This window comes from Oncorhynchus mykiss, chromosome 9 (assembly GCF_013265735.2).
Source record: "Oncorhynchus mykiss isolate Arlee chromosome 9, USDA_OmykA_1.1, whole genome shotgun sequence".
NCBI classification, from domain to species: domain Eukaryota; kingdom Metazoa; phylum Chordata; class Actinopteri; order Salmoniformes; family Salmonidae; genus Oncorhynchus; species Oncorhynchus mykiss.
Genome location: NC_048573.1, coordinates 54,865,509 through 54,888,299, shown reverse-complemented (window position 1 = coordinate 54,888,299; position 22,791 = coordinate 54,865,509). Strand labels below are relative to the sequence as shown.

Here is a 22,791-nt window from a genome sequence, read left to right as displayed (position 1 = left end):
CTCACTCACTCACTCATTCACACAAAGACTATATTCCAGCATTTTCACTCACATAAATGGGTTAATAATTTTAGGCATGCACCACGTGGCTACAGAATACTTATTCCAGAGAAGCACAGTGGGTCACTGCTCTTTGGTAATTGCAAGCATCATAATCTCCTGGACCGGTGTTCACACAATAACAGTTCCCGCTGCAATTCCTACTGTAGCAAGTTATGAGAACCTCTTCACAGCCTCATTAAAGCCATTAACATTTAAGAAGCAGCAGCCCTTAATGGGGGCTTCAGAGAGAGCTCAGTTCAGCCAGAGGGAGATGAGGCTGAGCAGCGGTGGGCCTCGTCTGGCCCGCCTCCTCCCTCCTCCTTTCACTCTGACTGGAGAGGATGAGGGGAAGGAAACAGATGATAATTTGTCGTCTTTGATAGTTATCGGATTAGGTGTGAATGCATAGGAGTGCTGCTCCTCTGTCTCCACTGTCGGCTCCTTCCCCTTCAGATGACTTGTGTAGGGATTAGATGGTGTGAAATATGACAGAGACTGACCCCACTGGAACTTGATGAATTGATGGGGATTCAGGGTTGGGGTTAAGCGATGATCCCATCACATTCCTGCTCTACTCACTTCAATTACCCCCAGCTTTCCCTCCCTCTCCCTGCCAGAGGAGAAATATCCAAAATAATTAAGGGAAGCCTGGGTTTATGGATGGTATTCTGAGGCACGGCCGTTACCTCATTAAACTGAGGTGCTGCCTGTCAAGGTACACATGGAAATGGGATTCCACCTTGGCTGTCTCTTTCCTGGGCAGCCACATCAGTGATTGTGGAACTGAAAACCTACAGTACAGAGACATGTAGTCTCTCATGACAGGGATGTAGGCATTAGACCAGCACTGTGCTTTGGACCGATTTGATTGTATGCTATGGGCATGGAGTCTCTTCAGCAGTAGTTAGAGCTGTTACTGAGGACTGCGTGGGTGATGATGGTCTCTGGGATGGTCTCTATAGCCTAATGAAGAGACTGTGTGTCAGTGACCAGGCCCACTGCTCCTTCCTCAGTCTGCCTGACTGACTGACTGCCAGAGGTGAAGTGACCTGGGATCAGAACACCCACTAACTACACCATGATGGTCATTAAGGTTTTAACATCTTCACAGGTTCCTCTGTACACTCTAACAAGGCATTTAACTGCAATTACATCAGCTTAATATCCAGTTCTTAAATGAACTGGCTGTTACCGAAGGCAATGATTTGGGATGGTGGGAAATGTGCATTTTATCAGGGGATCATGTTATTTTCTTTCATCGTGTAGAATTGTACACTGCGTTTCCTCATCATGTTTATTTTTATATTTCAGAATTTGGATCGATACAAGCAAACCGAGAAACAGTTCCACGACCAAGCCACAAAATCCGAAGCTCTTGTAAAGTAAGTAAAACCGCCTGTTCATCTGTAGTAATGTTCACCTCCAGACTCTACAGTACCTGTGGAACTGCAGTCCCTATGTAGATGGGCCCCAACTCAACACCACAGACCGTCATTCACAAGCTATAACACTTGAAAGCATTCTACAAGATCCATGATGGATCCATGTACTCTGTAGAGCGCTTTTTCATCTCTGCTTTGCTGTAAATTATACACTGATTGTATAGTAGTTGCTCCTCTGTTTTGTCTCCCACTACAATTCACAGTAATTGATGTTGTCAGAATGGTAGAAGAGCTCGTATAAAATCGTTTTCCGGAGCCAACTAGTGCTGTGCTTTTGGTTTCCATGGAGATGGGTTGGCTCCCTTAGACTCCAACAATGCACGTGATGAGGTGCGTTTTTCCCTCTAATTCACAAGAAAATGAAACGTCTTTCTCAGACGGAAAAACAGCCCAGGGATAGCAAGGTGCCGTGAATGTTTTCTCCTTATTATCATAGAGAAGACATGGTAACAGTAACAGGTAGGTATGGCTGGGAGAACTGGAGAATGACAGATACAGTATCTATGACAGAATGTCTGTGCCTGGGTTGTAGACTAACATTCCCCCTGAGCAGATCTGACGCTCGTGAAATGAATGCAGATTGTTTGTAGTGCCATACAACTGTTGGACAATGGAGCTAGGCTAGTAGCCCATCACACTTACACAATTTGCCTACTCATTATCGCCAAAGTAAATGTCAGGTGTAAATTCAATTCAATTAACCTCAACCGTACTTTATGCATGAGCAAATCACCTGCCCAGATAGCAATCTTTTCTTTCCCAAACACTCCCCAGTGCAAAGTCCTGTAAATCCAATAAGCTTCATTTGGCAACTGTTTGATTAATCAGCGTTTAAGAATTGTGTTTTTCAGCTAAATAATTATAATGAGGTGGGCAAACTGCTAGCAAATGACACTGCAGTTCTAACTTTATTTCAGAATAGGGAGGCATTTAATTCCATTTCCTGTCAAATTGTGAGCTTTCACTATTCACCTTATCACATAGCCTACCAGTTGACTTGCCGCCTTAGCTAATGCATTTACCAATGCATGTTTTCTAAAGACTGACCTCAATTCTGCACAGTACAGGGATACCCTAATCACTATAGAGCTTAGCTAATGCATTTACCAATGCATGTTTTCTAAAGACTGACCTCAATTCTGCACAGTACAGGGATACCCTAATCACTATAGAGGTTCATAGTAAATCCATGTACTTTATTGGAAAGCCCTGATGTTAAAGAAGTGTTGAGCTCCATTTAGTTTGTTATGGTGAGTATTGAGCATCTGGTGTTTCAATCCCATTGTAACGAGCTTAAACCTATTTTATAATACACTGTTCATTTGGTCCATCCTTCCAGACGTGTTCATATAGAACCCAGTAGGATCAAGTAATACCAGAATCCTGTGCTACTTTGGAGGTGAGACCCTCTAGATATGGGAGCACAGAACTAATCATCATTTTTATTCAGAACTATGATTTGAATCAAACTGCAGTTTGGGACAAAAGTCCTATACGGGTATCACATCAGTCAATTCATTGTCATGCTGTAGTTTTACTGTAGAATCAGTAATCCAGTTAATTACCATAACCAAAAGTTGGAAGTAGAGCAGAGTAGTAGTACAATCTGAGATAAATGTGTTCAAATCCCCTATAGTCTTGGGGAAAGGCAGCTCTTCTCTCTTCTGCATCATGTGTAAATGAAGCAGTGTGTGTCAGGATGGTGGCAGCTGGTTAGGGACTGCAGTACTCCCTGCCTGTTCTGTGCTAGCATAGCTCCTTGTTGCTAACTAATGCAGGCCTCTAATCAGGGATTTGAGCTGCTAAGCTCACGTTAGCGTGTTGCCGTCTGAAGAGACTTCCTCCCAGGCAGGAGAAATGGCTACACGCGCTCCTATCAGATGGCCATACGATCAGAGCGAGATGTGTGTGATGTGAGATGGATGTTTCTTCTCTGCCTCCAGTGCCTTCTGTTGCCATTTTGGCCTACCAGGTGAAGGTTAGAAGATTGAGTGAACACACTGGGGTAAGAAGATCAAGGGCAGTGGGTTGTGGTTGGCCTGGGGGAAGGGTTACAGTGGAATAGAAGCCAGGATGTGGTCAGGGGGTTATACGGCCAGACTGGGTCTAAGGTTAGGGTGTTAAAATAGGGCTGCAAGGCCTGGGCTGGGTTTGCAGAAGTTACACTTTTCCTGAGTTCTACTACCAGAGCTTAAGCAGACAGTGTCAGTTTGCCTAGCTTCTACCTGCCTGCCTCCTCCATGGCATGGCACTCACTGTCTGATGTTTTAATTCCGTTTTTAATCCCTAGACTTGGAGAGGGTTTGCCAGGAGCGTCCTGTCCCTGCTTGTCGTCCCCGTGTGCACGCTGCTGCCTCATCTGGGCTGCAGCTCCCCTGACTCTCCTGGAACATGACAAGGCTGCTTTCTAACCTCTCTGTCTCTGTCCCTTGCTGCTCCCCGACTTAACTCCCGTTCTAGCACACAGAGCAGAGCACAGGGCCAAGTAAAGATGGGATTCAACTGCTTTAAGTCAATCTCTAGTGTCCGTAGTCTTCTAGATGTTTTCTCTCTTACATCAGACACTCTACCTCTCTGACCGATGCTCTGCCTATCAGATATCTTCAATTGAAGAGAGCTAATGTGCTGTACTGTGGCCCCGGCAAAGGTTTACAAGTGAAGTAGTGGTCCAGGCACTCAGCAGTTTGTAGCGGTCTTGAAGCATTGCTGTTAATGCTGTATTGTGACACTTCTTCTTCATCGTCTGTAACGCACACCTTTTGAGCCTCACAGACAAAGGAGTGTATCTTTGATGGAACAGTCGAGGTGGCTGCACCATTAATCATCTTGGCACCATGCCAAGGCACTGCAGACCTGTCTGAGGTGAACAGAACACATTGCTACCGAGGAGCTCCCCTCATTGAAAACAAAAGATGACGCAGAAACGAGCTGTTCTATGGTATTGATATTAGCAGAATGCCCTGTAGTAACAAATTGACATTACCGTAGCCTAACTCCAGTAGAGAGGGGGAAGAGGGAGAGGATATCAGACTGGTCAGGGGGCTGTACTGTCAGACACAGCGTGCTAGCTACAGCTAACAACTGGCCAATTAGCTAGCTCCAGCCAGACATGGCTCTTGTTGTTCTTGCTCCTGGTGTTATGGCCTCGCAGAGAAAAAGCCCTCATTATAGAAGACACCGGCTGTCCAGGGAGTTTGAAACTGGCACTCCTCAGTGGCAGAGCACAGAACTGGACCAGCCCTGGGCCTGCTCTCCTTCCCTTTGCTGCTGTATTACTATCTAACTACCATGATACAGAACCACAGCTTTTGTTCATGATCATTCATGAAACGGCAGTCTGGTGCTAACAGCAACTATGCTGTAATTGAGATTGTCATGCATAAAAGATGACCACTTTGTAGAGGTCATAAGGATCCCCATTTTGACATGCACTACTCTCTACTGTAATTGTGGCTGAAATATAAGGAAAGATCCTGTCTGCCTTGTGGTCCATGAGACAGCCCTGAATAAGACAGCCTGACCATTCCTTAACAGCAACTCCCTCTGTGCGTGCGTGTGTGTGTGTTTCATCAACAAAATAGTGACAACTATTTTTCAGTGGCAATTGACAAGACTATAACTAATTAAATACACCCAGAAAAAACGACAACTTAACTAAAATAATTTTCCATTTCAGTTGACTAAAATGAGACTAAATTAACTGGACAAGTGTTTTTGGAGAGATTGAGAGCTTTTCAGTGATAAGCACAATTAATATTAGTAGCACAGATGTTCTGTTCAGCAGTGGGAAGGACGTGCCACACCCAGCAAGCACAGCCTACATCAGCTGGTGAGCTGCGGGTGAGCACGCGATCAGTGTGGGCAGACAGGCTCCGCCTCCGATTATACACATCGTGCAGGCGGCTCTCTTACTTCACCGTAGCTAACCAATCACCACCAGCCTTCTAGTTAACTACCCTTTGCCTGGTTAAGAAACACAAGCTGCTTTCCAATAGCAGCATTGAGTTTAATAGTAAAACAACAGTCACTGTTTTTCTCTCCCTTGATTAGGATATAGAGAAGTGGGCTGTCTTTGAAATGTTTAGTCTCGCTCAACCCTCCCACTTTTCCCACTGCATTTCATATCCAGGTTCTGTAGCCAAGTCTCCCTCTTTTCCTCAAAGAAAACGTCTTGACTAGCCATGAGGCTACCATTCGTAATGAGCCATAATACCGGCGCTGCGTTTTTTCTTCTTTCTAACGTGCATTAGCGGGCTGCATTTTACATTCATAAAGAATATCGCAAGCCATTCTAAAACAAGGCTACTAGGCAGACCGAACCGTTAACCATTTCTATAGGCTACATCTTGTTCAGTCATGTTACCTTATTAGCTAGCGAGAGCTAACAACTTATTGGAATGTTTAGATAGAAATATACTATGTAGAACAATCATGCTTCTCTGACATGTTGAATAAAGAATCATGTTGGCTCTGTTACATGAATAGTTAGCTCTATTCATGGAGGTTCGAGAATGTTTTTCAAATGAACGTGGCCCTGATAACATTACCAGTAGCCTATATGCAAACATTTAGTAGCACAGAAGAAAATGAAAAGAGATTGTCGCTACACTATATCTGACTGGTTAAATCATTTTATGTTGAGTCAATATGGACCCAGTGACTTGAGCACTGGGACTTGGACTTCAGCACTGGGGATTTTGGACTCGATTCCGACACGAGGTTTACTGACTAGACTGCATCACTGGGCAAAACAGTTATTAGCTCCCAGTCAGTCATTAGCCCCCCTTCTTCTTTTGGACATCAATGTGGCTGCGGCGTCTGTGGAACGCTGATAACAATGGTAGCGACGCGACCAAGTGATGGAAGTGCAACCCATACTACTTTGCCAATACTTTGAGGCACCATCTGGTGATTGTGCTCTGCAGTAGTAATTGTCAGCGGTGTCAGATCCCTGCCTGTGTTTGAGCTGAGCTCTCAGTGCTCTGCCTCGGGCAACTCCAGGGCTGACAGGCTTAAGTGGGGGAGCATCGTGTGGAGGAGAGAAGGGAGAAGAGTCCGCCACTCCGCAGCCCTGCAGGTGAGATTGGCTGGGGGAGGAAAGGAGAGTGGAGGGGAGGATGCCTGCACTGTGCTGCGCTCCTCACCAGCTCAGGAAATGTAAAAGCTGTCAGAGCCGGGACCCTCATCTGTCTGCCGAGCAACAGCCAGGGTTAAAGAAACGCACCTCTAATCTAGTTAATTTCAGCCCCTCCATCCCCAAAACATGTCAGTGAATTCCCCTGCAGATACAATTTGGGGACTTTACAGTGTATAGCCAGTGTGATTCATGTATTTATCTGGCTCTTGCAGTAATCTGCTGTGGCTTGGCTGAGGATGGCAGATCAGAGTTATCTCGAGGCGATGCAGTAGCTACTCTCTCTGACATTTGAGTGAGCGCTGGTTGCCCACAACAGCAGCAGCAGTGTAGAGATATGGGTGCCTCTCCTCTGACTCCTTCTGATAGCACCTGATCAGCTATGAGTTACAGAACTAGCACACACACAACCTCTGCCCTCAGCCAATCACATTCAACACAGTAACTCGTTTTGGAGTTTGTTTGTGCTGCTTAGCATTTCTATTGATTTGAATATACATATTGCAAGCTTGCTAATGGAACCTTTTGTAGTTGTTTTTCCTCTTTCCATTTGATTTCTAGTCTTTCATTTCTCCTTTTGCCTCTCTAAGCTCGGCAGACTTTCAGAAGTCAGCCTTTGTTTTTCCACTGCGCGTTCTCTGGAGGAGATTAAAAATAATTGAAATCTGCAGTAATTAAGGCCTAATCTCTGTGTTCCGTTATATTTACTTACAGATTTTGAATTCCGAAATTACTGCTCATATGCACAGCCTGCTTCACTCAAAGCGGCCTAAGCGGCTCAGTTAATATTTTTATTTAAGACCTCGCCTTCAATTTGGTTCAATTCGGTTCAGCTTTGGCTGCGGCAAACCAATTTTCTGCTTCAGGCCCCTTTAATAAACCTGCTGCGCTATCTGGAGCTTCCTTCCCTGATGAAGGCAGTTTATTTTAAATTAAAGGAGAGTTCCTTATCTTACCAGCGCAAAGAAGAGCGTTGCTTTAGTCTTTTTCTCTGCCGCTGTCGTTATTAAACAGAGGAAGGAAGAGCTTCAGCATTGGGTAAAACGGGGATCAGATACACGGACTCATCCTCCCTTAAACACGCCTTGATGGGCTGTTGATGGAGATTTATTTCCCATCCTTCGTATTTTTCTTCTCTCCTCTTAACCGTTCAGATAAGACAAGCAACTCACAAGGAAACGCTAGCGATAGCATATCGCTCTGCTGCTTGGTAATATGCTGCGTGATGTGATGGGAGCCTTGGATGTGTTTTAATTGAAATGCCGGGGTTGGCTTGCACGCCGAATCAAAGCTGAGCCCAGGTTTTAATTCGGGTTTCAATTAAGCGCCGTGTCAAATGGTCCTCTGAGAGTAGCTGTTGGAGTGCATTGCAGAGAGAGAGGGAGAGGATAGGAGGGTTTAATGCACATGACTTTGCATAATCAATCAAATTTCATTAAGCATGGCAACCTGGCAATGAATCTGCCACAAAGTTCCATCACTGGGAAATCGGAATGCAGAGACCAATTATGTTACATATCACATATCATATTACAACAAGCTAATTCAATCTCTGAATTCAGCCTGATTTGATCAGCTCATTTTGATTCGTTCAATTAGGAATGATTTATTCATTTCTGCACCGTTTGTAATCTGTAGCCGTACGCTGGTTATGGTTGATAGAAAGAGGTTGTACTGTACTAAGCCACCCCACATATTAAAGTCAACATCTTTCGGAAGACACAACCATAAACCGTTTACTCTGTGTCTGTGTCTATGGGAATCTTGGGGGCTCAATGACATCACTGCTGAAAGGTTGCCAGGGTGACCGTGTGTCCCTGCCTCCTCTAGCCACAGTATCAGGTTATTTATCATCGTTGTATTAGTCAATGCCGCGCTTGTCACCGGCTCTATTAGTGAATATCCTCTCTGCCAGTAATTCAGTTGAACCTGTCTCTCCCCACCTACTCATTCCACTAAAGTGTCCGCAGGATGGAGAGGGAGACATTTGTACACACTGGGGGATGTTGGTGTGTGTATTGGTATATAATGTGAAATATGAGTGTGTGTTTGTGTGTATAGGTATGTAATGTGAAATATGAGTGTGTGTTTGTGTGTATAGGTATGTAATGTGAAATATGTTTGTGTATAGGTATGTAATGTGAAATATGTTTGTGTATAGGTATGTAATGTGAAATATGAGTGTGTGTTTGTGTGTATAGGTATGTAATGTGAAATATGTTTGTGTATAGGTATGTAATGTGAAATATGAGTGTGTGTTTGTGTGTATTGGTATGTAATGTGAAATATGTTTGTGTATAGGTATGTAATGTGAAATATGTGTGTGTATAGGTATGTAATGTGAAATATGAGTGTGTGTTTGTGTGTATTGGTATGTAATGTGAAATATGTTTGTGTATAGGTATGTAATGTGAAATATGTTTGTGTATAGGTATGTAATGTGAAATATGTTTGTGTGTATTGGTATGTAATGTGAAATATGTTTGTGTATAGGTATGTAATGTGAAATATGTTTGTGTATAGGTATGTAATGTGAAATATGTTTGTGTGTATAGGTATGTAATGTGAAATATGTTTGTGTATAGGTATGTAATGTGAAATATGAGTGTGTGTTTGTGTGTATAGGTATGTAATGTGAAATATGTTTGTGTATAGGTATGTAATGTGAAATATGAGTGTGTGTTTGTGTGTATTGGTATGTAATGTGAAATATGTTTGTGTATAGGTATGTAATGTGAAATATGTGTGTGTATAGGTATGTAATGTGAAATATGTTTGTGTATAGGTATGTAATGTGAAATATGTTTGTGTATAGGTATGTAATGTGAAATATGAGTGTGTGTTTGTGTGTATTGGTATGTAATGTGAAATATGTTTGTGTATAGGTATGTAATGTGAAATATGTTTGTGTATAGGTATGTAATGTGAAATATGTTTGTGTGTATTGGTATGTAATGTGAAATATGTTTGTGTGTATTGGTATGTAATGTGAAATATGTTTGTGTGTATTGGTATGTCATGTGAAATATGTTTGTGTGTATTGGTATGTAATGTGAAATATGAGTGTGTATAGGTATGTAATGTGAAATGTGTTTGTGTGTATAGGTATGTAATGTGAAATATGTTTGTGTGTATTGGTATGTAATGTGAAATGTGAGTGTGTATAGGTATGTAATGTGAAATGTGTGAGTGTGTATAGGTATGTAATGTGAAATGTGTTTGTGTGTATAGGTATGTAATGTGAAATATGTTTGTGTATAGGTATGTAATGTGAAATATGTTTGTGTGTATTGGTATGTAATGTGAAATATGTTTGTGTATAGGTATGTAATGTGAAATATGTTTGTGTGTATAGGTATGTAATGTGAAATATGTTTGTGTGTAGGTATGTAATGTGAAATGTGTTTGTGTGTATTGGTATGTAATGTGAAATATGAGTGTGTGTTTGTGTGTATAGGTATGTAATGTGAAATGTTTGTGTGTATAGGTATGTAATGTGAAATATGTTTGTGTATAGGTATGTAATGTGAAATATGTTTGTGTATAGGTATGTAATGTGAAATATGTTTGTGTGTATTGGTATGTAATGTGAAATATGTTTGTGTATAGGTATATAATGTGAAATATGAGTGTGTGTTTGTGTGTATTGGTATGTAATGTGAAATATTTGTATTTATTTATTCACCTTTATTTAACCAGGTAGGCTAGTTGAGAACACCTTTATTTAACCAGGTAGGCTAGTTGAGAACACCTTTATTTAACCAGGTAGGCTAGTTGAGAACACCTTTATTTAACCAGGTAGGCCAGTTGAGAACACCTTTATTTAACCAGGTAGGCTAGTTGAGAACACCTTTATTTAACCAGGTAGGCTAGTTGAGAACACCTTTATTTAACCAGGTAGGCTAGTTGAGAACACCTTTATTTAACCAGGTAGGCTAGTTGAGAACACCTTTATTTAACCAGGTAGGCTAGTTGACAACACCTTTATTTAACCAGGTAGGCTAGTTGAGAACACCTTTATTTAACCAGGTAGGCTAGTTGAGAACAAGTTCTCATTTACAACTGCAAACTGGCCAAGATAAAGCAAAGCAATTCGACACATACAACAACACAGAGTTACACATGGAACAAACAAAACATACAGTCAATAATACAGCAGAACAAAATAAAATAAAAATGTTTTGAGTGTGTGTTTGTGTGAGACTGGAGGTTTCTTTTCAGGTACAATGTGGAAACAGTTTTAATGTAGATGAATCAAGAATAGTGGTTGCCATTTAGCTTTCTTATTAACTTAGAACATTTTATTGTCTTAAAGTGTCTTTCACAACAATCCAGTGGAGGTTTTAGCATGTAAATCTTGGTGGGGCAAATTCAACCAACATATATATATTTTTAGATGCATGCCAGCGACGCTACTACACAACAGTAAACAATAGATGAAATGCACTATAACGTTGACAAATGGTGCCCACAAACTGTTAGGGCCAACATAAAGCTGTCCCAACAGCAGAGCTTTCTTTTCACCACTACGGAGTGAATCCTTACCACCGCTACTCCTGGCTATCAGCGGAGCCTTGTCTGGCAGCGAAACACTTCATTCAGCCACTGATATGGCTGACTTGCTGAAAGATGCACTATGCAGAAATCTCTCTGCCATTTCCTGGTGTAACGATTCTCTTCTTGTGAAGTAGAGGCGGACCAAAGCGCAGCGTGGTGGTTGTTCATTGTATTTATTGACGACACTATACATGAACAAACTAACGGAAAAAAACAAGAAACGTGAGAACTCAAAACAGCCCTGTCTGGTGCAAACACAAAAACAGGAACAATCACCCACAAACACACAGTGAAACCCAGGCTACCTAAATATGGTTCCCAATCAGAGACAATGACGAACACCTGCCTCTGATTGAGAACCATATCAGGCCGAACATAGAACTAGACCAAAACATAGAAAAACAAACAGACTGCCCACCCAACTCACGCCCTGACCATACTAAATAAATACAAAAACAAAGGAAATAGAGGTCAGAACGTGACAGTACCCCCCCCCAAAGGTGCGGACTCCGGCCGCAAAACCTTGACCTATAGGGGAGGGTCTGGGTGGGCGTCTGTCCGCGGTGGCGGCTCTGGCGCGGGACGCGGACCCCACTTCGCCATTGTCTCAGTCCGCCTTATTGTCCGCCTCCGTGGCTTACTCACCATGCCCACCCCTCTCAATGACCCCACTGGACAGAGGGGCTGCTTGGGACAGAGGGGCAGCTTCTCGGGACAGAGGGACAGCTGCTCGGGACAGAGGGACAGCTGCTCGGGACAGAGGGACAGCTGCTCGGGACAGAGGGACAGCTGCTCGGGACAGAGGGACAGCTGCTCGGGACAGAGGGACAGCTGCTCCGGGCGGAGGGGCTCTAGCGGCCCCTGGCTGACTGGCGGCACTGGCGGCCCCTGGCTGACTGGCGGCCCCTGGCTGACTGGCGGCACTGGCGGCCCCTGGTTGACTGGCGGCGCTGGCGCTGGGCTGACTGGCGGCACTGGTGGCCCCTGGTTGACTGGCGGCACTGGCGGCCCCTGGCTGACTGGCGGCACTGGCGGCCCCTGGCTGACTGGCGGCACTGGCGGCCCCTGGCTGACGGGCGGCATTGGCGGCTCCTGGCAGACGGGCGGCACTGGCGGCGCTGGGCAGACGGGCGGCACTGGCGGCGCTGGGCAGACGGGCGGCACTGGCGGCGCTGGGCAGACGGGCGGCACTGGCGGCGCTGGGCAGACGGGCGGCGCTGGCGGCGCTGGGCAGACGGGCGGCGCTGGCGGCGCTGGGCAGACGGGAAGCTCCGATGGCGCCGGGCAGACGCGAAGCTCTGGCAGAGGCGCCGGGCAGACGGGAAGCTCCGGCAGAGGCGCCGGACAGGCGGGAGGCTCCGGCAGAGGCGCCGGACAGGCGGGAGGCTCCGGCAGCGGCGCCGGACAGGCGGGAGGCTCCGGCAGAGGCGCCGGACAGGCGGGAGGCTCCGGCAGAGGCGCCGGACAGGCGGGAGGCTCCGGCAGAGGCGCCGGACAGGCGGGAGGCTCCGGCAGAGCTGGAGAGGAGGAAGGCTCTGGACGGATGGGCCGGAGAGACAGCCTGGTACGGGGAGCTGCCACCGGAGGGCTGGGGTGTGGAGGTGGTGACGGATAGACCGGGCCGTGCAGGCGCACTGGAGCTCTTGAGCACCGAGCCTGCCCAACCTTACCCGGTTGAATGGTCCCGGTCGCCCTGCCAGTGCGGCGAGGTGGAATAGCCCGCACTGGGCTATGCAGGCGAACCGGGGACACCGTGCGCAAGGCTGGTGCCATGTAAGCCGGCCCAAGGAGACGCACTGGAGACCAGATGCGTAGAGCCGGCTTCATGGCACTTGGCTCGATGCCCACTCTAGCCCGGCCGATACGCGGAGCTGGAATGTACCGCACCGGGCTGTGCACCCGCACTGGGGACACCGTGCGCTCCACAGCATAACACGGTGCCTGCCCGGTCTCTCTAGCCCCCCGGTAACCACAGGAAGTTGGCTCAGGTCTCCTACCTGGCGTAGCCATACTCCCTGTTAGCCCCCCCCCAAGAAATTTTTGGGGCTGACTCCCGGGCTTCCATCCACGACGCCGCGCTGCCTCCTCGTACCAGCGCCTCTCCGCTTTCGCCGCCTCCCGTTCTTCCTTGGGGCGGCGATATTCTCCTGGCTGAGCCCAAGGTCCTTTACCGTCTAATTCGTCCTCCCATGTCCATACCTCCTCGCGCTGCTCCTGCTGCTGCTTTCTCCTTTGCCCATTACCACACCGCTTGGTCCTGTTGTGGTGGGTGATTCTGTAACGATTCTCTTCTTGTGAAGTAGAGGCGGACCAAAGCGCAGCGTGGTGGTTGTTCATTGTATTTATTGACGACACTATACATGAACAAACTAACGGAAAAAAACAAGAAACGTGAGAACTCAAAACAGCCCTGTCTGGTGCAAACACAAAAACAGGAACAATCACCCACAAACACACAGTGAAACCCAGGCTACCTAAATATGGTTCCCAATCAGAGACAATGACGAACACCTGCCTCTGATTGAGAACCATATCAGGCCGAACATAGAACTAGACCAAAACATAGAAAAACAAACATAGACTGCCCACCCAACTCACGCCCTGACCATACTAAATAAATACAAAAACAAAGGAAATAGAGGTCAGAACGTGACACCTGGTTGCTTGTTTTGTCAAATAAACTAAAATTAGGTGATCTATTTGAATTTTAGCAAGTATAGTTTAGAGAATCGTTGTACCATATAAACTGCTGTGCAATATCTTTTCCATAATCCAGAATATTATATTTTCAGCGGTTTGAAGATGATGTACTAAACCAAAAGTAAAAAATACAAAAATGAAAACTTAAGAATAGAAAGACCGCTTCTTAGACTTGGTTTCAATGAGAATGACAGATCTATAACTCTCATTTCTATGTACATATTGCAGCTTTAAATAAATATGGTTTCTACTGGCTCCTAGTGGATTTGTGTAACTCGATAAGAACCCATTCTCCTTCAATAATAACAAATGTCGACATGACTTTTTGACTTTTGAACCATACATCAACATTCTTATATTTATGTTCAGTAAATGTAACTGTACTCTTCTTTAAGCCACCACACAGAATGGAAGAGAGAGAGACGCGGACTCAGCGGTTAGCCGACCATTTTTATTATTTTATTATGTAGTCTAAAAAGGAAGGAAAAGACCATCACTAGAATCCACTTTTATAGACAATATACCAACACACAGATTGCACAAACAAAACAACCCTTGCAATATCAACTGGGTCTATTAGTGAACCTTTTGTGGAACAGAAATATTTGAATGGGAAGAGACTGTCACTGGCAAATATGTTTTATAGACCCAACAACATTATACAGTATAGTATCCCCTCCTCATGGTTACAGACCCAACAACATTATATAGTATAGTATCCCCTCCTCATGGTTACAGACCCAACAACATTATACAGTATAGTATCCCCTCCTCATGGTTACAGACCCAACAACATTATATAGTATAGTATCCCCTCCTCATGGTTACAGACCCAACAACATTATATAGTATAGTATCCCCTCCTCATGGTTACAGACCCAACAACATTATAAAGTATCCCCTCCTCATGGTTACAGACCCAACAACATTATAAAGTATCCCCTCCTCATGGTTACAGACCCAACAACATTATAAAGTATCCCCTCCTCATGGTTACAGACCCAACAACATTATATAGTATAGTATCCCCTCCTCATGGTTACAGACCCAACAACATTATAAAGTATCCCCTCCTCATGGTTACAGACTCAACAACATTATAAAGTATCCCCTCCTCATGGTTACAGACCCAACAACATTATAAAGTATCCCCTCCTCATGGTTACAGACCCAACAACATTATATAGTATAGTATCCCCTCCTCATGGTTACAGACCCAACAACATTATAAAGTATCCCCTCCTCATGGTTACAGACCCAACAACATTATAAAGTATCCCCTCCTCATGGTTACAGACCCAACAACATTATAAAGTATCCCCTCCTCATGGTTACAGACCCAACAACATTATATAGTATAGTATCCCCTCCTCATGGTTACAGACCCAACAACATTATAAAGTATCCCCTCCTCATGGTTACAGACCCAACAACATTATAAAGTATAGTATCCCCTCATGGTTACAGACCCAACAACATTATACAGTATAGTATCCCCTCCTCATGGTTACAGACCCAACAACATTATACAGTATAGTATCCCGTCCTCATGGTTACAGACCCAACAACATTATAAAGTATCCCCTCCTCATGGTTACAGACCCAACAACATTATAAAGTATCCCCTCCTCATGGTTACAGACCCAACAACATTATAAAGTATCCCCTCCCCCTGGTTACAGACCCAACAACATTATATAGTATCCCCTCCTCATGGTTACAGACCCAACAACATTATAAAGTATCCCCTCCTCATGGTTACAGACCCAACAACATTATAAAGTATCCCCTCCTCATGGTTACAGACCCAACAACATTATATAGTATCCCCTCCTCATGGTTACAGACCCAACAACATTATATAGTATAGTATCCCCTCCTCATGGTTCCAGACCCAACAACATTATACAGTATAGTATCCCCTCCTCATGGTTACAGACCCAACAACTTTATATCGTATCCCCTCCTCATGGTTATAGACCCAACAACATTATACAGTATAGTATCCCCTCCTCATGGTTACAGACCCAACAACTTTATATAGTATAGTATCCCCTCCTCATGGTTATAGATCCAACAACATTATACAGTATAGTATCCCCTCCTCATGGTTACAGACCTGACAACATTATACAGTATAGTATCCCCTCCTCATGGTTACAGACCTGACAACATTATACAGTATAGTATCCCCTCCTCATGGTTACAGACCCAACAACATTATACAGTATAGTATCCCCTCCTCATGGTTACAGACCTGACAACATTATACAGTATAGTATCCCCTCCTCATGGTTACAGACCTGACAACATTATACAGTATAGTATTCCCTCATGGTTACAGACCTGACAACATTATACAGTATAGTATCCCCTCCTCATGGTTACATACCTGACAACATTATACAGTATAGTATCCCCTCCTCATGGTTACAGACCTGACAACATTATACAGTATAGTATCCCCTCCTCATGGTTACAGACCTGACAACATTATACAGTATAGTATCCCCTCCTCATGGTTACAGACCTGACAACATTATACAGTATAGTATCCCCTCATGCTTACAGACCCAACAACTTTATATCGTATCCCCTCCTCATGGTTACAGACCCAACAACTTTATATCGTATACCCTCCTCGTGGAGAAAGCACATGAGCTAATTATAATACACAAAGTAAGCAAAACAATGAAATGCATCATTCTAACATTGCCTAAAATGATGAATAAGATAGACCTATATAAGCAATATAACAATGTAGATGTACAAACTATGACATAAGGGAACGATGCACGGATAAGGGGCAAGCTGTAATTTCGATTAAGACATGAGCGAGCTGAGATAGACGAGCTGAGATATTCCTATGCGTTCAGCACTTTTGAAATGGACAGCGACAGAATTCAGAATATGTGCCATTCTTACAGTATTCTCCCTGTACACCAAGTCAGAATAGTAGGCTAAATAATAGGGGCACATAAGCAAGCAAAAAATGCACTCACAATATCCGATGATGACATTTCTCTAAAACAGGCTACATGTGTACCACCTAATCAGAACAGTAGGCTAAGTTCTGAGGGGGAGAGCGACTAAATTTTTAGAGTGAGACACATGCCTACTAACAGCTTACTACACAACATACACCTAGTATTACTTTCTTAGTTACAGTATATATATCTCCCTGGCATATCACTTATGCAGCATCATACAAGACATACAGTGCCTTCGGAAGGTTTTCAGGTCCCTTGACCTTTTTGGCCCAGCTAGAGCGCGGATTTAAACCCGATCGAACATCTCTGTAGAGACCTGAAAATAGCTGTGCAGCAATGCTTCCCATCCAACCTGACAGAGCTTGAGAGGATCTGCAGAGAAGAATGGGAGAAACTCCCCAAATACAGGTGTGCCAAGCTTGTAGCGTCATACCCAAGAAGACTCGATGCTGTAATCGCGGCAAAAGGTGTGATGAGTAAAGTGTCTGAATAGTTATGTAAATATGATATTTCAGTTTTTTTTTAGTTGTATAAATTTGCTAAAATGTATAACTTTTTTTGCTTTGTCATTATGGGGTATTGTGTGTAAATTGATGAGGTAGCACACATGTTCTGCAGTCGGAAAGTAATGTACATACTGGGGGAAAAACTGCTGTCTACCAACTTTGACGCAGTTAAGTGGTCTCTTTCCGAAAACTTTCTTGCACATGAGCAGCGATTTATGTCGCATGCCTCCATCACGTGTGCAGTGTTACGGTTTCTCTGCCTTGGTTCAGTGGCATCAACATGTCCTGCGGACAGTGCATCAGTTTGCTCGCAAACTGTGCCAATCACCGCACAACCAGAGAAGATGAACCATGCCTACGTGCTGTGTTTTCCCTGCCCCTCCACCACAGAAAGCACTGAGCTAGGCTTGTATGCTTCTTTATTAACTCAAGGACATTTTACTTTTTTTTTTTTTTACATTGTTTGCTAAACTGATATGTGACACGAATTAATGCCAGAATTACTTGCAGAACAGGCATTTTTTAAAATGTATTATTATTATTGTATAATTTGTTTTAAACAGGTGGGGCTCAAAACCTGAATGACGGCTCGTCACTGCATCAATCACCTGAAATGATTTTCACAAAAATAAAATGTCACTGATCATACACTGTAGTAATGTTGGACATGTTGCTTGCTGTGTTCTAATAAAAATCATTAAGCTGTTTCTCTTTGATGACCTTTGGGCTGACCCCTGACCTGTGTGTGTCCACAGAGCGAGGAACACAGAGCCTGTGTGCATCAACCTGCAGTCCCAGATCCTCAACTGCTACAAGGAGAACCGGGAGCAGACATTGCAATGCTCAGACCTGGCCAAAACGTACATGCAGTGCATCGACGCAGCCAAGAAGGTCAGTGTTCACTATAGGCTTTCATTCAGTAGATGCCTGGAGGTTTTCATGACCTCTTTCTACACAAATAGCTAAATATATTTTATAGTCAATTCACCGGTTCATATTTTTTTCCCAACCACATCCAGTAAATATAAAACTGTATTTTTGTCCCTGCTTCAAATAACCAGAGCCCAGGTTCCCAAAAGCATCTTAAGGCTAAGTTCATCATTAGAACCTTCGTCTGAGCATCGTTAAATCTCAGAGCTGTTTCCCAAAAACCATCATTACTAAAGTCGCACTTGAAAGCGCTTGTTATTTACTGACTGCCTCAGACCACTCGTAGAACAGCGTGCGTTGTTAGATGCTTTTCTGCCCTTCCAAGTCACGTTATACTGTACACAGAAGATCTCTGCTAATCACAGAATCAAGTTTATCGTTCTCGCTGTGACTGCCGATAACGTCAGAGCGAAATCGACTACAGATACAAAGTTACCAATTGCAATTTTTACAATCCTAGGATAAAAAGAGGCTTCAAATGAAAACCGAGATGACTGCAAAGATCAATACAGTATAGGCTACATATTTCTATCATATTGAAATGAATTTCAGCGTTCTCTCTGTGTGGTGTTTTGGGAACCGCATGTTACATCTTCGGTCGTTGTAGGAACGATGCATCGTTAAAACACCCGTAAGCTTAAGTTCCATCGCTATGGGGATGCTGGACCTTGTCTACAGGAGTGTATGCAGTAGTCAAAGTAAAGAGGTTTCTAGCATCTCTGCCCCCAAGTCAAATCTGGCTCCCTTACAGTTTTATAGCCTCCTCTTCACAAAAGTGCTACCCCTAGATATAGAGACAGTTCCTTGAAGTTTGTGTACTAGCAGCATGATATTCTACTGTGAGTTGAAAGTGCACTTGATAATATATACATGCCACGTACTGCACTGTTCTGGTCTGCTCTGGATCTACACCGAGGAAAGCTCCAGGGCGCTCCAGCTCCTTGCATGGCAAGTACTCATAAAACATGTGCTAATCAGCTCTGTGAACCTCCTCTCCTCCAGCCCTGTGTGTGTGGGTGCCATTCCATCGCACCAATCTGAGCCAACAAGGAACTTTCTCTCTACATTAGCCCAACTAGATAGAGGTTTGAAGTCGGGGATACCTTTTGAAGAGACTGTGTGAATCCCAAACCAGCCCCTCGTCCCTACCAACTCGCTTGGAGGGCCCTCCGTTGTCACGTGTTGCTGACAAAACTCAGAGGGGGAATTCAAGAGCGACGAGGAGATAAAATTAACCTTTCAACTTCGGGACACACTCGTGACTTTATTGAATTCAGTTCATATTCCACATTTAAATAATAAAACAAGCATGAAATTCGAATGGAAAAATATCCCCTATCGTTTTACAAGATATATAAACCTCTATCATCAATCAATCAATAAAATGTATTTATGAAGCCCTTTTTACATCAGCAGATGTCACAAAGTAGTTATACAGAAAACCAGCCTAAAACCCCAACCAGCAAGCAATGTAGATGTGACTTAGCACGATGGCTAGGGAAAACTCCCTACAAAGGCAGGAACCTAGGGAGGGACTTAGCACGATGGCTAGGAACAACTCCCTACGAAGGCAGGAACCTAGGGAGGGACTTAGCACGATGGCTAGGAACAACTCCCTACGAAGGCAGGAACCTAGGGAGGGACTTAGCACGATGGCTAGGAACAACTCCCTACGAAGGCAGGAACCTAGGGAGGGACTTAGCACGATGGCTAGGAACAACTCCCTACGAAGGCAGGAACCTAGGGAGGGACTTAGCACGATGGCTAGGAACAACTCCCTACGAAGGCAGGAACCTAGGGAGGGACTTAGCACGATGGCTAGGAACAACTCCCTACGAAGGCAGGAACCTAGAGAGGGACTTAGCACGATGGCTAGGAACAACTCCCTACGAAGGCAGGAACCTAGAGAGGGACTTAGCACGATGGCTAGGAACAACTCCCTACGAAGGCAGGAACCTAGAGAGGGACTTAGCACGATGGCTAGGAACAACTCCCTACGAAGGCAGGAACCTAGAGAGGGACTTAGCACGATGGCTAGGAACAACTCCCTACGAAGGCAGGAACCTAGAGAAGAACCAGTAACAGTTTAACATTTAATTTGGGAGTTATTTCATATGTGCCAAGCCTTGAAATCAGACACAAGCAAATACAGGTGGCTTATAATTAGGCATGCCTCTCCATTATTTTGTGTGAAATTCCGCAATCTAAAAAATAAGGTGGTTATGGGATACCACTTCACTGTGAAGCCGGCGGAGTAGCTGGCTCGGTCCAAGTGGCAATCGGAGGGTCTAATAAGCCCCTAAACCTTCCATCATTTTCACACCCTCAGCTTTGGGACACTTGTGCATATGGCGGAGGCGCTCGCAAATGGAGGGGCGAGGGGAAGGCGTGATTTGGGATTCAGCCTCTTTTATCTAAAATAGTTTCGATTTGGTTTTAGTCATTTTAAAGTACATTGAATTTGCAGAGCAGTGAACATCATCATCATGGAGTGTTTTCTATCCATGTCTGAGGCCAGTTTGATGTAAACATGGTGTGGAACCAGAAGACTTTCCCGTGAAATGCTGGTATCCCTTTCATACACAGACCAAAATCCCTCTAATTTACCATGCCTGCATTTTTATACCAGCTTTTCTGTCCGTCTGAAAGGTGTAGGGGGAATATAAAACCCACCTGAAGATCTAGTCATGATTCCTGAATTTTTACAGAGCCTGTAACCAAAATAAAGCTATCGCTTCTGTGGGACTGGTTCTCTGATTTTTTTGCAAGTAAATTAATAAACACTTCCCAAAATAGAAATGCAAACAACCCCCATGGTTTAACAACACCCCCCCCCCCCTCCCAATTTGCCAGTTACCCACTGATCTGTATAAATGGGGTATACCTGCAAATAAGTGGTCAATAAGGGTTTGTTTGAAAGGGGGTCATATAAACATATTGTTTGCAGGTCTGAAATGGGTGTAGTCTAGTTACTGTATGATTTCATTTGAAGTTAGTGTAGGAGGAGGCTGACCGTCCAGACCCACTGCAGACCTCACACACTGCCTTATAATAGCTCAGCAAGAAAATGCATCTTCAGGTGTGTGTGTGTGTTGTATCTCCCCCTCTGTTTGGTGGAGATGGACTTGGGTTAAGGTGATGGTTAGAGGGGAGGAACAGAGGCAGGCCTTATTAGAGAGGGGATGTCTGAGGCCAGAGCGGAGCCAGTGCGGTGGCGTCTGGGGAGGGGAGCGCGTGAGGCTAGGAGGAGGATGGGAGGTGCCCACCATTGTCCCTGTCTCGGATAATGAGTTGAGATTGCCTGATCCGTCTCCACGCTCCACTGGATTCTCAAGTAATTTACAGAGAGAGAGAGAGATGCCCTGACTTTGATGGTGATAGATGTTTTGAGCTTTCCTGCATTTAGCACAAAAGAAAAAGGTTGGAGGGAGAAAGAGAGAGAGAAAGAGACAGGGAGCGATGAGAATGCGCTGGTTAGGGTAGCGTGTCTGATGCCGGATTGATGTTGCAGTACGACCAGGGTCGGTTTTAGACCTCAGAAACTTTTAAAGCTGTTTTCTCCCTGTGCGCTCCCTTCTGTGTAGCCCAGACTTGGCATAGACCGCCAATGGAGGTTTTTGTGTTAAAGTCTGGGCATTATTCCCAAAGCCCCACTGTCAGCCTTGGGAAGGAGTGAGTGAACCTTCAACCCTCCCTCTGGCCTCCACCTGTCCTGCAGCAGTTTACACCTCCAGCCTATGTTGAATGTGTTGGACTGCTTTATGCAGATTTTACCTTTAGAGTAAATGCTCCAGTGTCTATTGCCCACCCCAAATGTATCAGGTACAGCTGAAGTCAGAACTTTACATACACCTTAGCCAAATACATTTAAACTCTGTTTTTTACAATTCCCAACATTTAATCCTAGTAAAAATTCACTGTCTTATGTCAGTTAGAATCACCACTTTATTTTAAGAATGTGAAATGTCAGAATAATAGTAGAGTGATTTATTTCAGTGTTTATTTCATTCATCACATTCCCAGTGGGTCAGAAGTTTACATTCACTCAATTAGTATTTGGTAGCATTGCCTTTTGAATGATTTAACTTGGTTCAAATGTTTCGGGTAGCCTTCTGTAAGCTTCCCACAATAAGTTGGGTGAATGTTGGCCTATTCCTTCTGACAGAGCTGGTGTAACTGAGTCAGGTCTGTAGGCCTCCTTGCTTGCACACGCTTTTTCACTTCTGCCCACAAATGTTCTATAGGATTGAGGTCAGGGCTTTGCGATGGCCACTCCAATACCTTGACTTTGTTGTCCTTAAGCCATTTTGCCACAACTTTGGAAGTATGCTTGGGCTCATTGTCCATTTGGAAGATCCATTTGTGACCAAGCTCAGGTGATGTCCTGAGATGTTGCTTCAATATATCCACATAATTGTCCTTCCTCATGATTCCATCTATTTTGTGAAGTGCACCATGTCCTCCTGGAGAAAAGCACCCCCACAACATGA

The 22,791-nt window shown here is 44.4% G+C and overlaps 1 protein-coding gene across 2 annotated transcripts in view; it reads left to right on the top strand.

The window, feature by feature from the left end:
- The window catches only part of chchd6a (coiled-coil-helix-coiled-coil-helix domain containing 6a), a 64,534-nt gene that overhangs the window by 27,096 nt on the left and 14,647 nt on the right, over nt 1–22,791 (top strand). For both annotated transcript variants that reach the window (XM_021616273.2, XM_021616274.2), the window contains 2 exons: nt 1,354–1,424; nt 18,127–18,262. In XM_021616273.2, the coding sequence (XP_021471948.1) occupies nt 1,354–1,424; nt 18,127–18,262 (207 nt within the window). The remainder of the gene's footprint in view (nt 1–1,353; nt 1,425–18,126; nt 18,263–22,791) is intronic.